Source organism: Mauremys mutica, chromosome 2, assembly GCF_020497125.1.
Source record: "Mauremys mutica isolate MM-2020 ecotype Southern chromosome 2, ASM2049712v1, whole genome shotgun sequence".
Classification (NCBI taxonomy): domain Eukaryota; kingdom Metazoa; phylum Chordata; order Testudines; family Geoemydidae; genus Mauremys; species Mauremys mutica.
Genome location: NC_059073.1, coordinates 24968398 through 24987871, shown reverse-complemented (window position 1 = coordinate 24987871; position 19474 = coordinate 24968398). Strand labels below are relative to the sequence as shown.

The following is a 19474-nucleotide window of genomic DNA, read 5'->3' as shown; positions in this document are numbered from 1 at the left end:
CAGGTTGATCTGATTGTGGGCCGTGAGACATTTTGCAGACGTTGACCGTCTGCAGGCATGGTCCCCTGCAGCTCCCAGTTGCCGCGGTCCCAATGTCCCATCAATACAAATGATATTATTTGTATTAGAGTAGCTAATAGAGGCCTCACCTGAGATTAAGGCCCCATTGTGTAAACTACTGTTTATACATGTAGTAGACAGTTCTTGCTCCAAAGAGATTACAATCTCATTAGATACATGGGGGTGAAGGTAGAGGAAGTATTATTAGTCTAGAATAAGTGACCTGACCATGGGCAGGATATGCCCAACATTTAGTCCATCCCCATAAATCAGATCCAGACTGATTCAATTTGAGGCCCTTGTTTTCAAAGAATTACAACTTGGTAAGAAAATGTTTAATTCTTCCTCCCTTAAAAGGCTTAAATTTCCAGGTTCTGATTCCAAAATCTGCTGACAATGATATGAGGATGATTTCTGAAGGTGACAAACACACACGTACGTATCTGGAAATCTGTTAGAAGTTTTAGAGTTGGCAGTTAAGTCATTTTACAAAGAACATTCAAGAAAAACAAAACAACCCACCCAACATACATTTGAGGATTTTAAAAATTATTTGTAATACTGTAGATTAAGTTATATTGTGATAGGTGTTGATGCATTTCATTCACCAGGGGTTGGGGATTTTTTTTGTTGTTTTTTGGGGCATTTCAATTTATTACCATTGTTTCCTGCACAAAGTAGTAAGACTATATAAAAGTGGCTCCTTCTTAAAATCACATCTGCTCACTGTATTTGTCTGAAGTCATTCCAATATTTCAGAGTTATGGAACACTTATTACTATACACACACACCTTACTATCTAATGTAGTCACCTTTTACTACATACCAGCTAGCAATGCATACAGCTCTCAGAGGGGAAGCTAACATTTTTATTTTGTTCCATGGATAGACAATATTGCTAGTATTCTGACTGCAGTTTCTTCAGCACTGACTTGCAGAGATGTCAAGAAGTTTGCAGAGCTGGTAGCTAGAAAATCCCTCTTCACTTGTAAACTAATCAAATTGTATATGAAATAGAAAACAAATAGACAGTAAAAATGCTATTTTTACTGAGTCACTTTTCAGAGTATACCTTTACCTTAAAGACCAGAGACTATGTCTCTGGTTGTGTCTTGGCACTATATGAATCTTGAAACTCTGTACATTCTGGGTTTTGTCTGTTTAAAGTCTTTGTCTTTTAATGTTACTTCGATGAAGTTTGCACATAAATGTTTTAGGACATGAAAAAGATACTTAAAATGCAATATTCCTCTATAAACGAGAGCATGAGTTTTCAAGTTGCAATACACGTCATATTACCTTGGAGGCTGAATTCTGAATCTCTCAAATACTTCTGGATAAAGCAGTGGAAAAACCACCATCTCTTTTAAAGCCGAAATATGGCTAGATAGTCCACCCACACTATCAAATCGTACCTAATTCAGAGACAGTTAAAGACAAAAATCACATTTCATACATGGTTCAGATCAGGCAGGGTCAACAGGACAACTCTACTAAGCATCCAATGATGGGGTTCTCAAACTGTGGGTCAGGACCTCCCAGGGGGGTCGCAAGATTATTACTGAGGGGTTGTGAGGTGTCATCCTTCACCCCAAACCCTGCTTTGCTTCCAGCATTTATAATGGTGTTAAATATATAAAAGTGTTTTTAATTGTGGGGGGGGGGCGCCCACACTCAGAGGCTTGCTATGTGAAAGGGGTCACCAGCACAAAAGTTTGAGAACCACTGCAACAACAGAAGACTTCATATGCAACTACAGAAGAAAATGTACTTGGCAATCATGGCAATTTTAGAACATGCTGAGGAGAAGTTTATGTGCAAAGGCAGCAGTAAATAGATAGTTACAGAAAAACTGTACAAAGTTAACACTCTTTCAATCAGTGGGTAACTGACAGTATTTGAGACAAAGTACTTACTGAAAAATCTATTTGCATTGGATCAACATCTGCCAGGCTTGCTCCAATTTTCATCCGATCCTTGTGAACTCCTTTTAATTCATCTTTCCGAAAGTTTAGTGGAAGACACCTGATTTGAAAGTCAAGGAAATGGGAAGACAGACACCAAAATAAGATAAGCTTGTATAATTTGGCAAGAAAAATCTGGTTATGACAAGCACTCCTGCACTACCAAATCCCTCAACTGAATTAAAGTTCCAATGTCCATATAAACAAACGAAGAGGGTCAGTTATCCTAAATACTACCAACTTCCTTGGGGTGCCTACAGATTTGTGCTTCTACATACTTGGGCACTTTTGAAAATCCCACCCCAACAAAGTTTGATGGTATCTGGATTAACTAACCTTCTCCCTTTGTTCACTTTTGGACATTGTGAATTTAGCTTGATTTTCATCATTAAAACTATTCTTTCACAGACTGGCTATTTCTATACTCAGAATTGGAACAGCAACATGATAGGTTTGTTGTTTCAATGTTTTCTGTGGATCCACATGACCTTTGGATCAGGCCTGCAGTTGCTGCACCATCCCAAGTTTATGTAACAATGGACCTAAATTCTGTAGCAAATCCCGCCTCCTCTCCAAATTTATGTTACATGCTAGCTCTGTGGCAGACTGAAGAATCTAAATGCACACAACAATACACAATTTTCATTAAAGTAACACCATTCTACTTGGTCATCGCACCCGAGATCTGCCTCAGAAATCTGTACCTGCGATGGTTAGAAACAGTATTTAAAATAATTAAAACAAAATCATTTTCTTGTTTTCTTTTATGTTTACTTTTGCATTTTACAGTATCACTGTTTCTCCCTTGCTAAAAACACCCTTGTAAACACGGCAGCAGCAAAACCATATACACTACAAAATAAATTCAGTACATGCTATGTAAAACGTTCTTTAAAAACAAATCCAGTTTCTGATAATTTTTTACTTTTGGAATTGACTAACGTCAAATATACCAACAGATTTGACTACAAGTTGCCACAATGTAGAGAATCTGCAGTATAAGAATTAAGAGACTAACATTTTACGTAAGTGCAGATGCCATTTCTCCCAAAAGGGGGAAAGAGAGAAGCTACAAAATTATACTTACCGGCTTAACGCTCTGTTACGACTGCATTTCCTACGCCTTTCAAAGCGTTGCTCATCATCAGACGAAGAGGAAGAAGATGTGGAATCACTGTTATGGATTGCATGCTTTCGTCTGTATTATAATAAAATGTTTACAGAAAAACAGTAATAAGCTTAAGTATGTGCTCACTCTGAAAAAGCTAAAAGGTCAAGTTATTAACTGTTCTTTCCAAATTCCACCTCAGAATTTACAGAGGGTTAAGACCCATTAGGTTATCTAGCCCATTTTCTGTAAATGTAGGATTGCTTCCCTACTTGTTATACCCTTCCCGGGAGGGGGAGGGAGGAGGAGGAGGAGGAGGAGGAAAGAGGAGGAATAGGAATCCTCACTGGAGGGGAAAAAAAAAAAAACAAAAAAAAAACCCACACCTGGTTTTTATACCAAAAAGGGTGATATGTTTACTTAAAAACACATAAAATAAGGCCAAGATTTCAAATGTAACTACTGATTTTGGTTACTCAAACTGACACCTTAAAGCAGTGGTGGGCGACCTGTGACCTGCATGCGGCCCATCAGGGTAATCTGATAGCGGGCCGCGAGACATTTTGCTGACATTGACCATCCATAGCTCCCAGGGGCCGTGATTCGCTGTTCCCGGCCAGTGAGAGCTGTGGGAAGCAGCAGCCAGCATATCCCTTCGGTCCACCACTTCCCACAGCTCCTATTGGCTGGGAATTGTGAACTGCAGCCACTGGGAGCTCCGGGGGAGGCCATGCCTGCTGATGGTCAACATCGGCAAAATGTCTCGCAGCCCGCAATCAGCTTACCCTGATGGGCCGAATGTGGGCCGCAGGTTGCCCACCACTGCCTTAAAGGATCCTGTTTTTCAGAAAGTTCTGAGCATACATTCTCAGAAACACAGGGCCCTTTAAGATTTTCAAGTTGGGGATAAAAAATTAAGGACATCCAAAACCCACTAGTCACTTTTGAAGATCCTGGACAAAGTTTTTATACTCAAAAGTATTAAATATAAATTCTCAGGGAACAAAAAAACTCCTCCATTATTTTAAGATGCAAGTACTTATCAGTAACTAAAGGGTAAAAAGTAGGGCTGTCAATTTACTGCCACTAACATGTGCGATTAACGCACAGCATACTTAACGTGCGTTAATCACAAACTCTCTGGGCGGGAGGGCAGCATGAGCGGCTCTGGAGAACTTATTTCTGGTCAGGAGCAGTAATGCAAGCCGCCACCAAAGGGCGGGAAGAGAAGAGGCTAGGGAAAGTAAAGTGGTTCCCATCCGGGTGTTTTTAAAAGTAAAAACAGTACAGCCAGGGGCCTGCCAGAGCCACCCTTACTCACTCAGCATGGCTCACCCAAACTGCCCTCCCCATGCCTCCCAGGGCTGGGGCTGACCCTCCCCCCCTTAACAGAGTCATAGCCAGCACCTCCATAATTACTACTATTCTGAAAGTCATTTTAAGCAACATTCCATGATGTGACTGTTCTCATTTATCCATATAGGTGGCAATCACCATCCCATATACCAACCTGTTAATCCTTTTGCAGTAGGGACTTCGTGGTCCTGCAGGGCTAAAAGGATATCTTCGTCTCACAGGAGAGGATGGACCAGTATAAAATAGATTGGGCTTTCTTTGGTGCCTTGGCTCTATTAAAAAGCAAAAAAGTTTAATTTAGGATAGTTCTAGTAGATCTTTAAATCAGAGTACATAACACAAAGAGCAGGAAACAGTGAAATATTGGACAGATGAAAGTCATAACTAGGAATTACATTGCTTTTGTCAATGTATGCCAAATTTGTTTAGATTTAAGAAAAGTCACGAAAAACTTGCATTTAAAAAGCAGTTGAAAACAGTAACACTGAAAATTGGTTGGCAAGTCGTTTTTATTTGTTACTGTTCCTTCAGGAGTATTTAGGGTGACTTTCTTGATAAAGATTTTAGATCAAGATCAGGAAACAATAGGCATATGTAGAATTCATTTGTAATTTATTAGAAGTTTATAAAATAAAGTTAAAGAGTAATCATGCTGTAAACTGGAAATAACTAAATATATAGGTTGAATTATGCAGTGATTTTAAACCACAAGATCTTTTCTAAGTTAACACGATGGAAGCTAATACTGAACAGATAATACAGTATTTAAATCTTTTTGGGAAAGACCATGTATCACAGGATTCAAGGACACAGAGTAGTGTGTTACTAGCCTGTTGAGTGCAAAACAGTGGAGAAGATGCAGGGGAGAATAAAAGAGGCCAGATCTCTGAAGAAAGGAGGGACAGCTAAAGAAAATGAAACTTTGTTTCGCCAAAGATGGTGTTTCTGTAGCCTCTAACCACAGACAAGAAACAAGGCCACCAAAAAAAAATAAAAAAATAAATTTATATTATATACACACACATATACACACACACATATACACACACACACACAACCTACTTTCCAATGGGGCTTGGTAGCGTACAACAGTTTTCCTCTGTCTAAGGTCATAGCGCTTTTGATTATCTTCTCCATCCTCATCTTCCTGGTCTTCAGCTTCTTCTTCAGATGACTCTATAATTGTAAATTACACTTGCCCTTAGTTTAATGGAAAACAACAGAGTCTTAATTCATTGATTACATATACCATGAATACCACCAAACATATTTAACATTCATAATAAACCTAGCTAACTGAAATGCCCTCTGTATTCTGCAATGTTAAGGTTCAGAAGCCCTTCCTGTTTAAAGGATGACTCTTCCAAGTGCTCTAAAATCCTCATGCTTATTCAGATTGCATTGAAATTTGGTGTGCCTCCTGGGGATGCTGGGTAGAGTTAGCGATGCAAATATACGGTCATTTGGGCACAGGGTTCCCAAGATGCAGTTTTTGATGGGAAGTTGTATTTCTTAAGGTTGAGACACTACCAACTTTTTTGGCACATGCCTGGTGGTCAAACCAAGGATCTGATCATCCTCCAAATGGTCTCACTCATTTGACTGTTATTCCAGATGGTGCATGGCACCAACTACCCCTTTAGGGAAGCAACACTGAAAATGTTAAGGAAAGGGTTTAGCACTCTAGCTTAGTATGTGCTAAACATACATTACGTGGACATGTGCAGAAAGACTACCCAAGAGGATTTCCAGCCAGCCAGCTTCACTTGACCCGGGTGGCTCAAGGGGACATGCTTTGGCCATGAAATCTGAATTACACAGAGGCATCTTAAGTTTGAAACCCCTTCTGTGCAGAAATCAGAGAAAACCATAGGCATTTTACTAAATTTGCCTATCAAGGGCTTTTATTTGGGGGAAAATGTAAACTGAGTACAGCGGATAATTCAGAAGGCAGTCAAACTAATTTTCAAAAGAAAAATAAAATTACACATGTGAATGCTATTCTGGGAAGTTGGGGAGTATGGGGAGAAGTGTTTGGGGGATTATGAGGAAAGGGGCTAGGGGCTCAGACAGATTGGGAGGGTGAGATGGGGTGGGTGGCCAGTCAACACCACATTCTCCCCTCTCATGTGTGTGTCAGGATCTTGGGGGGAGGGGGACCTGATCCTATGGGTGGGTTGGAGTTCCTCTCCCTGCCATCTACATGGGCTCTGAGGGCTCTGCCTTTCTAAGAGGATCAGAGGCCCTCTCCTTTCCTGTGTGCTGGGATCTAGGGAGCTCCTAAAAAGTAGATCAAATTAAACTTCTGAAAGGCAGTGAATTAAGAGTTAAGGACATGCCATCCCCACATGGGGTAGAAGGGCTGGCCAAAGTGTGGGAGAAAGCATCCAGCTTGCCCAGGGCGGAAGAGGGGGCAGACTGGGTGGGCCTGGGGCATGGCCAGGAAGGCCTGGCTGCAGCAAGGGTGAGGATCCTGGCTGGGGTGGGACATAGTTGGGGCTTGGGGCCTAACAGTGTGCAGCTTGACTTATGTAACCAGGTAGCAAGCAAGCCTCCAGTGAACTGCTGCCAGTGATCTGTATGTATCAACAGAGGGCACCAGACAACAAGGAGCAACTTTTTATGTGCTAATGGCTTAATGGGATGGAAAGGGAAGGCTGAGCCGAGCTGAAAAGACTGGCAAGGAGGCTATATGATACGGGAAGAGAGAGAAGAAGAACGCCATGGCCGTCTTCTCATGCTCTTTAAGTTACTGTTCCCAACATAAAAATAAAAAGTCAAGACTTTGAGAAACAGAGTATGTCTGGGATTTCTCTCTAACCTGTCAGCACCTCTATCCTCCAAACATTTCAAAGCACAACCATTATACCATTCCACTATAACAAACTGAACAGGAGGTGGGAGAGCCATTCAGGAATCACACACCATTGTTTATCCTTTGCTAGCCACAGTAGCACCTCAACTGCAAACATAGGTGAAAACTACAACTGTCTAAATGACCACTAACTCCTACAAAACACACTTTTCTTTCAGTTAAACAAAAAAAGAACCTAGGAAATTCGCTGACAAAAAAAACTTGGTTAATGAATAGTTAAGGTTGCCTGGTATTATTTCGTACCCTTCCAGAACATTAAATTCAGCAAAAAACTCAAACTTCTGAAAAAGCAGGAAATACAAAGTTAAAGGTACATGACAATGCAACCTTAACTTTGCCCTTTTTAAGCAATGCCCCAATATGCCCATAACACATTTACACACTGCCTTTATAAATATTGCAGAATACTCGCGTAATAGGACACGTGACCTATACCTGCCCTACTCTCAACCACTTAGCCCACTGCACAGAACCACCACCACACCGGCTAAATTTCACAACCCTGTTGCACCATTTTGTAGAGGATGCCATTTAAATATTTGTATTAAAGCTAATGTTAAAAAATTATATAATGCATAGGTTGAAAAAAAAAAAGGTGTCTGTACATCTGGGTATAGTGCTTAGATTATCCACAAATATAAAGTTTGTTTTAACACTCATAAGATACATGTAGTGCATAATCAGAAATAACCCACATTTAGGGAATAAATTTAAGAATATAGTTTAGTTATTAGCATCCAAGTATTTGGGTACACTACTCATGAAAAGTTATACAGAGAGTTGGTTGCAGAAAGCAAATATAGCAATGAGTGAAGACTGTCCCTCAGTTTTGAGCATTTAGGGTAGGTTATCCATTTAGCAACTACTATACTCCCCACATACTATCATTAAAACAGACCACTCACATCTCACTTCCTACTTCGCTGCTGACAATCCCGATGAGAAGAAAAGCCCCGTGCACTGCTAGTGACAACCTTCAGATCTCATTGCTGAAGTGAGTCTAGCCATGATACATATGCACCTCTTTCCTTTGATCACATACTGACGTGAGAAGGGGATTGGGTCAGGAAGAAAGGTTCAGGCTCTCAGAGGCAGAGTCCCCAGATCTCTTATCTAATCCATCCACCATTCAATACAGTTATATTTAAACACAATGAATGCAACAGCAGGTGATGCATATAATTCCCAGGATATTATTGACTGTTCCAGGGATGCAGAGTTAAGGTTGCATTTGTGCACACCTTAACTCTGTATTTCCTGGTTTTCAATCAGTTTTTCTGCACTTGACATTACAGACAGGCACAAGACAATACAAGGCAACCTTAACTCTGACTTAATGATGCTTTTTGCCAGTGAATATTCAAAACAGGCAGCAAAACAAATGTCATCAAGTTATGACAGGACTAGTTTTATGAGTTAAAATCAATTATACTAAACCTAAAACTTCTCTGTGTAGATTTCTAAAACTGTTACATTCCACTACATACTGGACCTGAAAGACTGCAGACTTCCAAGAGCAATTTACGCAAGAGATAGTCCAAGATTAGGAAATCAGTAAAGAGGGACATTCATATAGAAAAAACGGGTAGTGTCCTGGCCTCATTAAAGTCAATGGCAAAACATGCATTGGCTTCAATAAGTCCAAGATATCACCCACTGTTAATTGTCTCAGATGAAATATCTATGCCATTAGAGGTGATAATTGTATTTTCTGTTTGCAGTGTTGGTCTCAGGATATTAGAAGACAAGATGGGTGAGGTAATATCTTTTATTGAACCAACTTCTGTTGGTGAGAGACACAAACTAGAGCTCTTCTTAGGTGTGGCATTTCTGTTATTCCAAGACCAAACCATTAAAAAAAAAAAAAAAAAAGCTTTCATGGCTAACAAAGCCCAGAACTGGGATTCAGGAGTTACAAATTATTCCCAGTTCCGCTGCAGATTATGAGTGACAGTGGGCAAGTCACTAACTTCTCTATGGCTCATTTTCCTCCATTCATAAAATGGGGATATCTACCTAGAGGAGAGAGGCTTATTTTTATTAGCCTTCGTAAAGTAGTCTGAGATCATCTGATGAAAGGCAGTAAAAAGGGAAAAACCAAGTACAGTTATCTAGTATCTTATTTAAAAATATCCTCATCTTAAAGATGAGTTGAGCTGATAGAGATAAATCAAAATACATAGTACTAGCTGGATGCCCTACAGAGTAATTCATAGTATCTATACAACCAAATCACTCACTATAATTAATAAAAAGTTTAACCCAATCCTCCCTTTGAAAACATTAACATTTTTCATAGAAGTATTGTGCCTGCTGATAATGGGAATAGTAGGAAGAAATCCTAAAAACATATGATAAATTATTTAGAGTTTACAGGTACAATACAAAAAATATTTTTAATGTTACCCACATTCACCAGGAATTTGTTAAATAACTGATCTGGGACAATAATATGATAATTTCTACGACTACTGTGAAAAGAATAAGAGGAGAAGAGGAAGCACAATGAAGACCTGAACACAATTAACCTCTACTGTGTATACTGTAGTAGTGCCTAGAGCCTTACACCAGGTCAGAGCCCTAGAGCCAAATATACAGGAAGAGATAGCCCCCTACCTCAAAACCAGCATGGACAGAAAGGTTTGATAAGGCCATGAAAATAATTATTTGAATAAAATTCACTCAAGAGTTGACAGATCAACCCTCGTGGTTGTTTGAGATTCTAAGTGAAGAACTTGCTTTGTTTTCTCAAAAGCTAGTAGCGCAATATCAGTTTGCATTCAGAACGTTATTGCAAGTTTGTTCCCCCCCCCTTCAGTGAAAGCTTAAATTCTGCAAAAATTGATTGTCTACATCCCTCTGCTCACTGGAGATAGCCTCTTACTTGCCAATAACTTTTCAAGTTGCTTTTTCAAGCCTTTATTATCACCCCAACATTCCGTGCTGAAAAAGTTATGCAACAGGAATTAGATGTGGAGTGATTCATAAAGGCACTGTAAAATATACCTTAAGATATAATAGAAAAAAAATCTACATTAAAATACACTGAAGAACTGCTGACATTTAAATCAAATTCGGAATGTGCACACATTGGAGAAATAAAAGCATGTACTGTTGAAAAACAGCTAAGACAAACTGTGGGTAAATATAGCATGACAACAAGTGTTCAATAGCCATAGTTGCAAGAAAACTGGGTCTTGAGTTATTTGAAATTTAATTTATATTTCCTGTTATTTTGTTTTTGGATACATTTGCAGTTTAAAGTCTACACATGAAAGATTTCAAATTGATATTCTTAAAAGCATTTTACATTAAAAAAAGTGAAATAAAGCACTGGCCTTCCAGTAGTTACGATACTTGGCTGGAGCGATTAAAGAACTGTAAACAGAGAATCTAGAACTAGCAAGCTGAATTTACTTTTAGGACAGTAAGTTCCCTTTTTCTAATTAATGCCCTTAGCAACATCCTTATGCAGATGGGGCAGAAACTCCTACCAATGTGTTGCGAAGAAGTACATCTACAACAGTGCTAATATTCTCAGCAGTTTTGATAGCCAGTGTTGTTGAAATGAACTAAGAATGAAAGAGATTCTGGATATTCAAACGTGTTTTGAAACTGTGTTTATATTGTACAGTGCAGTATCTAACATTTTCCTACTTTCACTTAAGGTGAAAGTAAAGCATGACAAGATTTAGAACATTATTTCTACTCTGTTCCAGGGACACCTACTGCCTCTATTAGATTGACATATCAAGAAAAGATGGAAGCTTGTAATATATGGAGAGATACCTATCTCACAGAACTGGAAGGGACCCTGAAAGGTCATTGAGTCTGGCCCCCTGCTTTCACTAGCAGGACCAAGTACTGATTTTGCCCCAGATCCCTAGGTGGCTCCCTCAAGGATTAAAATCACAATCTCGGGTTTAGCAGGCCAATGCTCAAACCACTGAGCTATCCCTCCCCCCTTGCAACTGCATACAACACAGAGAGACATGTTTTATGAAAACAATTTCTGTAGTGTAGAACCCTTCAACAGACCATATTAGAAGTGTTAAATACAACACAAAGAAAATTAAGATAAATGGTGACCTGCACTGCCATCTTGATTATCAGTGGTTTCTTCATCAGTTCTTTGCTCTCTCTTTTGCTTTCCTCGAGCGTACATATCAAGATTTTCCTAATTATGGGATGGGTGGGGGAAATCATTGACAGTTATATAACAAATTTGCACATGCTCCAGTCCCTGCAGTATGAACATCATATATACAGCAAATTTATCAAGGTATTGCACATGCATAAAAGGCTAAATTAAAGTGTGGTTGTACTTGGCAGAAGAACTAAAAGTGGTATTGGAAGGCCAAGTTTATTGTCTCTTAATATTCACATCAAGCATGCTCCATTTCAGTTTATGTAACAAATTAAACTCAATCAGAAAACTATAAACATTTATTCTGCTCAATATTAGGTAAAGAATTAGAAAAGGCCCATCTATTTAGAGGCAAAGCGGACAGTGAACGGACTGTCTTCTCAGTTAGCATCTTTGTTCACAGACAATAAAATTAGGAAGGAGGATAATTAGCACTCTGAAAGAACTTCTTCCAGCACCATTGAAAAAAAAGTGTGGAGCTGCACATGTAAGTTGCAAGTTCCTCAACTGTATGTAATCTACCTTTAAGAGACTTTGAGGTGGTAACATATCAAGATGTAGCTGGCAAAGAGGAACTGAAACCATAGCAACACACACACACACACACACAGGTGCCTTTTTAAAACTATAAACTTTCCAGACCAGCACCATCCTCTATGTTTGCTTTAACCAGCAAAATAGGATAGAAACTGACAACAGAGTATCAAAGCTACAACCGTAAACATATTGGTTGCGCTTGTTCATTGGAAGCCTGATCAGCTAGCAATCCTTTTACAGATTTCAGTGAAGTTTATTTTCTTTTAGTTTAATAAAAATTAAAGTTTTAAAAGATTGAAATAATTGTTAGTAAATATAAAATATCCATTCAAAAGTGGTAATAAGGCTATTCAGAAGTTAGAATATAAGAATACTGGCATATGGCTAACATCTCACCGTGATAACGTTATATTCTCTACCCCTCTCAATATAGCTAATATGAAATGCTAATATGAAAATTATATTAAAAATACAAACAAACAAGTCATTTGGCTGTCTAAAAGACAGCCCCCTTATAAATCTAGAGAAACATTACGAGTGCATATTTACTTCCTCGGCATCATTGAACACCCCAAGGTCTTCCAAGTCTATCATTCGGCGTCTACGCATCTTCTTCATGTCATCCATTTTTTGTAATACTGCTTCTGCAGTGCTGACATAAAAAGTGTGACACATACGTGAGTTCAGACAGTATGAAAAAAATGTGCATCAATTAGCATGAAATTTCAATATGGTGTGCTTAAAGTGACACTGTCAAACTGACGCATAATCAGTTTTTTAAAAAATAAGTTTTAAAAAAAGTTTAATGTGCCGTACCTGCCCCTTAATCTCCCCAATGGTAAATGGGATTGTAAACCCACAAAAAAGTTTTTTTATTTTTATTTTAATAAGAGATGTTTCTTTCCTCTATTGCCATGTGAAAAAGCCACCTACATGGGGGTGGGACGACAACAAAAAAAAAAAAATCTAGAGAAATATTTTTCTAAATGTCTTACAGTTATAGTGGTTTTTAATGCTAATTATTCACTTAGTACTATCACAAATTTCAGTCAGAAGCATTATTTAAAATTGACAGTGTCACTTTAAGAGATAACAGGACAAAATGTTTACTCACCCATAACTGTACTTCTAGACTTAGTATTGTTTTTCCATAGTTTAACTTACTAGACATGCACTCTGTTGCTGTTGAGCTTTGAGAATCGCCAGGAAAGCAATGCCCACTGGGGCTGCACAAGTGCCATCCTATAGCACCAAACATTCATAGGCTATAAAAGGAAGAAAACTCCGGCACTAATATGGTCACTAAGCCAACCAATTCTTTCCTCAGTCAAAAGTGGAACTCCATCACTTAAGACCCCCTCTCCCCCCAACTTGTACACGTGGCATGACATCTATTTAGTACATAAGGAACTCCTGACACCAAGGAAGTTGCTACACCAATCCATTACTGTCTGGATGTACGTTACTTCGATGCCTAAGATGGTGACAGAAACACTAGGGTCCCAGAATCAACCAACTCCTTTCTCGGAATGGTTTATTCTTAAATCAGAACAGATGCGAGACAGTATTTGGTGTTTTGGTACCATGCGACTGGCTTCCTCATAACTGGCATTTTCTGAGCTGAAGAGGGTAGTGGAACCAGTTGTAGATTGCAAAGTGGACTGGGGCCCTGGCTCATAAGGCAAGCCTAGAGTCACCTCACCCTATAAGCAAGGGTTAGAACAGTGGTCCCCAAACTTGTCATGTTGCACCCCCTCCTTACCCTTGTCCAGATCCACCCTCCTCTCGAGCTGGGGTTGGGAACCGGGGCCTGGAGCAGGGCCACGGCTCCTGGGGTTGAGGATGTGGAAAGGAGGGCATGCAGACAGGGTAAGGGGCCAGAGGCTCAGGCGGGACAGAGGCTGCAGCCAGGGGTGGGGCCAGAGCAGAGCTGGGGGCAGAGCAGGGCTGGGTGGTGCTCCCTCCTTGCCCCTGCCCTGTTAGGATGCTGACCCAGGCCTGCTGTGCCCCACCTCCATGACCCTTAAGGGGTGGGCCCCACAGTTTGGGAACCACTGGCTTAGAGGCATACAGGCTTTACATCAAGCAACAATCCAGGAACAGGGTCTTCGAAGCAAATTAAAACAAAAGATGTATGCATCAGATTCTAAGGACATAAAAACACACCTTTGAAGTCAGTCTTGGTAGACCTTTGAGACTGGATTAGTCATAACTCTCCAGGGGCTAAAACCAGGGTCAAAGATGCACAACAGCAAAGACTATAATAAAATTTTAAATTAAAAATGTCTAAAAATACTAACAACTACAGGTCAAGAGAAAAAAAACAGGGAAGAAAAGGCCCTACCATTTACAATTGACTAGAGGCAGGAAGGAAATGATGTGGCTGGGACCATATGGTCCTTTTATAAGCTTGGTTCTGAACACTTGGTGCCCTGAGCAGGTGGTTGTGCATCCCAATAGGTACTGCATTATAGAAGGCTCCTGGAACTTGGCAGCGCCATAGGAACATATATAAAGAATTCTCATAGTTAATTTATTTTTGGCAAACACTTTTAATAAGTTTAGCCCACATGGTACTCAAGCACATGCTTGTACGTAAGCCTTTAGGAACCATTTTACCATCTTTGAAGGACAGTTACTTACTTCGTTATAAGTTTGTCAAACAAAACGGATTGGTCTGTAGTACTATAACGGCTTCGCCTGATTCTGCAACTGCGACGCACCTCCACATCCCCACTCTCTCCATGAACTTTTTCAGCAGCTTTCACATCAGCTCTGGTTTTCAAAGATCTAGTGACTGGAATTACTATGTTTATAAATATACAATATTAAAGAACATTTTACCTCAAATATGGAGAAAAAAAATCTTGCAAAAATCCACCAGTGCTGGACGTTAGTTTAAATACATGATTGAGAGTTACTGTTATCACTTATTTTAATTTAAAGTTAGAAGTACTTCTACACATTATATTCTATACTTAAAATCACTCAAATACAAACTATATCACTAACATATTTTTAAAAAATGTAACCAGCCAAGATAAGTATGCAGTTTATATTCTAGTTAAGAGCAAACTGGAATAATTATTCCAATCTTGCAAATCACAACCATGCATGATTTTAGTCCACATTTTCTACTTTTAAGATATTTGTATGATACAACTTTGTATAAATCAGTGAAGGAAAACATTTTTAAATACCAGAGGCAAGCTATTTACAAGTAACTAGCTATTTTGGGTGTGTAAATCTTTGAGTACTCAACTTGACAGATTAGAAAGGGATCATATATACAGAGGGCCAATGTTCATGCTTTCAGGAGATTTAATTGGTCTAAAGTTGTGCACCCACAAACAGACACTCTCAAAATCTCAAGTCACTTTTGAAAAACCTGGCAAACATTTATACATGGCATCGTTAACCTCACACTAAAAAGGCATGCTTTTAAAATAGTCTCTCTCTCACACACACACACACTGAAATAATCACTACTGTACCACACAGTTAAAATTGTACACAAAATAGTCATTTAGCTCAAACACTTTACAAAACCTAAACTTGATTATAAACACACAGGTTTTAATTATAGGATAACCAGTTTACTGTAAACAATGAGTAGTTGATTGCAAAACCTAGAGTTTTACATATTCCAAGTACTGTTCTTGGCTTCTATCATCATTGTAAGGTTGCATAGAAAATTCAGACACCCTAGTGTTGCCCAACCAATAACTTTCAATCACTGATGGAATACTGCATACAGTGTATTTTAGTTCTGCTATTAAAGTTAGTTGCCTTAAAATGAGCTAAGAACACTTAAGTTATTCAGCACTGCAGGTTGATTTCAAGTGAAACAATTTGAGTTAAACAAAAACACAGGCATTTTAAAAACCTACCACTAACTAAAAATTGGAAAAAAAATATTTTCTTCCTTTACCTGCTTTACAATCTTCATTTTTTTGGTCAGCCTGCAGCTTAGCCAACTGCCTATATAAAAAAAAAAGGGGAAATATAAGAGTTATTCCACCTGCTTAATCTATTTGGGCATCAAGTTCTAGATTTCACTAGCTTAAAACACAGACTTATGCAGACAAAAGATCTATCATTTTTATAGGGCCCAAAGACTACAAAGAGGGTCTGGGTACTGTATGCACGTACATAGGTCTGGGAGAGTATTTGTAATTTCAGACTTGGAAAGAGATCATTGGTTTGCCCCACCGAAGTTTTAAAGTTTGAAAAACCAATTCTAAAAAGTCAAAAAAAGGACTGATATGTGAAGCATATATCTATAACTGTGGAGTTTTTCTTGGCTTAACTATGGTAGGTAAGGCAGAGATAGTATATCCTCCTTATACAAGCAACAGTAGTTACAGAAAAAAAAAAGTTATTCAATTGTAAGGTTATTTTTTAAATGAACATTAAAATTCACTTGGCCATGGTACACTCATCTTTTCTATTCCTTTTTAGTTTAACTGTAGAAATTTAATAAAGCATGGTTCAATCCTTATATTGCTCCCTTCCCTGCTCAAATGAAGCATAAACTGATCAGAAAGTAGATGGAAGAACCAGTTAGGCAGGAATGCATAAACCAAGTCAACTTGCTGTTAGTGAATGGGGAAGTCTAGTCTCAGCCACCGACAAAGACACAAAATGTGACTGCTGAGAAGACAAAAAAACTTCATCACTGAAAGTATTTTTCCCCAGGAAGTTAAACATTTGACTGTTGGGGGGGAAGTCTCCCACCTTAAAATTAAAGAGATACTATCAACTTATATACCACTCTTACACCTGAAAAATTAACCTACCATTGTTTCAAATTACAGTTAATATTACCATAAGATGATTTGAAAAGAGTATATTTTCTTTTACTATGTGCAGGATAACATTGTGTATAATTAGTTCCACCTTCCCCTGTTTGCGGAGATTCTTAACACAGCAACGGAAGAGACATTTCCTCCATCTCCCACCCCTCCCCAAAAAAGAATAAATGTCTGTTTGTAAAAACAGCAAAAATTAGGAAGACAATCTAGGAACTGATGGAATATTTTAAATTACTTATACTCCTCCCTTGCTTTAAGTAACTAGATTTCAATTTAACACTGATTATTAAGAGACATGAAAAAAGAGCAGTTACCTTGTAAAGTGTCTTCCATTAACATTCTCACTTAACATTTCCATACTTTTGTCAAAGCTAGAGTCCGAAGAGTGCAGGTTACTTTTTCTCATTGGTCTTAAGGAATGTCCAGTGAAACATTCAGCTTTGCCAGAAGAAAATTCCTAAGACGATGAAGAAAAAGAAAATATTCTAGTTAAAGCATGTACATTTAGTAAAATTGGAAAATTTGCAGGAAAGAAGTACCGGTAATTTTCCCTTCTAGGACCCTTCAAGTTAGAGAGTATTCACAGTGGAGTATTCTACATCACCATGATCTTTATTCAGAGTCTGGGTTTAAGACTGCTCCTCAGGAAGAACCCTCTAGAACGACAGTATTTTCCCATTTTGGAAGCTAAGAGTATGTCACCGCTATAGCAGCACAGCTATGCCGTGGTAGCACTAGGGCGTAAATGCTTCTTATATTGCCAGAAGGGATTAACTCCATTGATGGAAAAATCCACATCTCAAAGAAGCAGTAGCTAGGTAAACAGAAGAATTCTTCCATTGACCTAGCTGCATCTACACTGGGGGTTAGATCAACCTAACTACCGCTTTTCACAGCCCGGAGCAACATAGGTAGGTCAATCTAATTTTTAAATGTAGACCAGGCCTCAGTACTATTCAATTCAAACCATTTGCAGCAGAGCCTTGACTTGAAATTTAGGGATTTCCTGGAGGAACACCTTCTTCCTTTTCAAAATACTTAAGGGAGCAACAGCCAGAAGAAACCCTAGACAAAGCAGCAAAGAATCCTGTGGCACCTTACAGACTAGCAGATGTTTTGCAGCATGAGCTTTCGTGGGTGAATACCCACTTCTTCGGATGCAAGAAGTGGGTATTCACCCACGAAAGCTCATGCTGCAAAACGTCTGCTAGTCTATAAGGTGCCACAGGATTCTTTGCTGCTTCTACAGAACCAGACTAACACGGCTACCCCTCTGATCCTAGACATAAAGCAATCCTCCGAGGGTCAGTCTGTTGGATATGGAGGGTATTAGAATGAAAATTCACAGGCAAGACACAGAATTTTCCCTCTCTCAGTCCCCTCCATGGCATACAGTCTTCACTATGGGATGTAGAATGCAGTAGGTCATCCCAAGGGAGAATTTAATTTACCCATGCAGAAAGGGTTAATGGAACATGCTGTTTTGTAACAGCCTTCTACAAAACACTGCATCTGCAGGGACAAGGATGTCTCATGTTACAGAAGGGTGGATGGAGGTCTCTGTGGTAGCCTTCCAGGCCTCCTCATTAGATGTGTGATCTCTGCTCACAAAACTGTTGCTCTTTTCAGAATGCATAGTAATGTGAAGTTGTACCTGAGATACTGAATAAATAGGCACATCTAACTTATGCACTTCTACTTTCTGAGGATGTTCGGATTCAGTCAGAAGGGCAATAATACCACTTTATATTATGACACTGTGGACACCTTGGTGATGGTAGTTCTGTAAACTAACCAGTCCTCCATCTTTGATAGAAAATTCAACTGAAGTTTCATTGAGAGCATACCAAGGTCTGAAATCCCAGCTGGACAAGGAGATGGTGAGCAGGCAACTTATTTTCAGTCAGAAAGAGACCTACTACCTACATGGTTTAATTAGCACTCACAAGCCACAGATCAAGATCATGATAGGAATATGCATATTGCCAGAGGACTGAGAAGAATGGTGGTCTTCAGGAATGTGTTATGTGATGGTGATGAGGCGCTGGTTTCTTATAATGCAATATGCCTTTCAGACTTGCCCTTCTAAGAAATGTTGACCTTGAGCCCCAGGGTCAGGCCACCTTATTATAAAAACCAAACATAGAATGTCCTTTGCGTCAGATGATTGGTGTCCCTTGTAACTCCAACATCTAGACCTCAGAAGATTCACAATGTCTGAGATGCTAGGAGGGCTTTTTATCACTTTCTTAGAATAAAGAACTACAGCTCCTTCCTCTGAGCTTCTCAGTTGATGAGTTAGAGGATACTATTCAGGATAGGTCCCTGTTACACTCTGTTGTGTGTGCGCATGGGTTTGCTGGGAGTTTGAGCGGCAGTTCCAGTTACACCTAGTTCAGGTCTGAGACCCCAGACCCAAGAGTTAATGAGAAAAGTGATTATTAAGGAACAGGCCACAGTGAATATAATCTCCTTAACCATCTTTATTCTGAGTGACTAAGGGGGGAAATGAATAAAGGAGGCAGTCACAGAGTGACTAGCACTTAAGGGTGAGCTAGGGCTAAGTGCATCTGTGCCTTATTAGTACACCCCAGTTTTGTTAACTGATTGGG

The 19474-nt window shown here is 39.2% G+C and overlaps 1 protein-coding gene across 9 annotated transcripts in view; it reads right to left on the bottom strand.

The window, feature by feature from the left end:
- Positions 1–19474, bottom strand: part of ATAD2 (ATPase family AAA domain containing 2) — an 81276-nt gene that overhangs the window by 54221 nt on the left and 7581 nt on the right. For 7 of the 9 annotated variants that reach the window (XM_045004610.1, XM_045004611.1, XM_045004612.1 and 4 more), the window contains exons 2-11: positions 17177–17319; positions 15980–16029; positions 14692–14854; positions 12598–12700; positions 11454–11541; positions 5552–5665; positions 4644–4761; positions 3113–3223; positions 1978–2086; positions 1361–1476 (exon numbers count right to left, since the gene is read on the bottom strand). In XM_045004610.1, coding sequence (XP_044860545.1) covers positions 1361–1476; positions 1978–2086; positions 3113–3223; positions 4644–4761; positions 5552–5665; positions 11454–11541; positions 12598–12700; positions 14692–14854; positions 15980–16029; positions 17177–17268 — 1064 coding nt within the window. In that variant the 5' untranslated portion in view covers positions 17269–17319. The remainder of the gene's footprint in view (positions 1–1360; positions 1477–1977; positions 2087–3112; positions 3224–4643; positions 4762–5551; positions 5666–11453; positions 11542–12597; positions 12701–14691; positions 14855–15979; positions 16030–17176; positions 17320–19474) is intronic. The other 2 variants (XM_045004607.1, XM_045004605.1) reach the window with 1 other exon arrangement.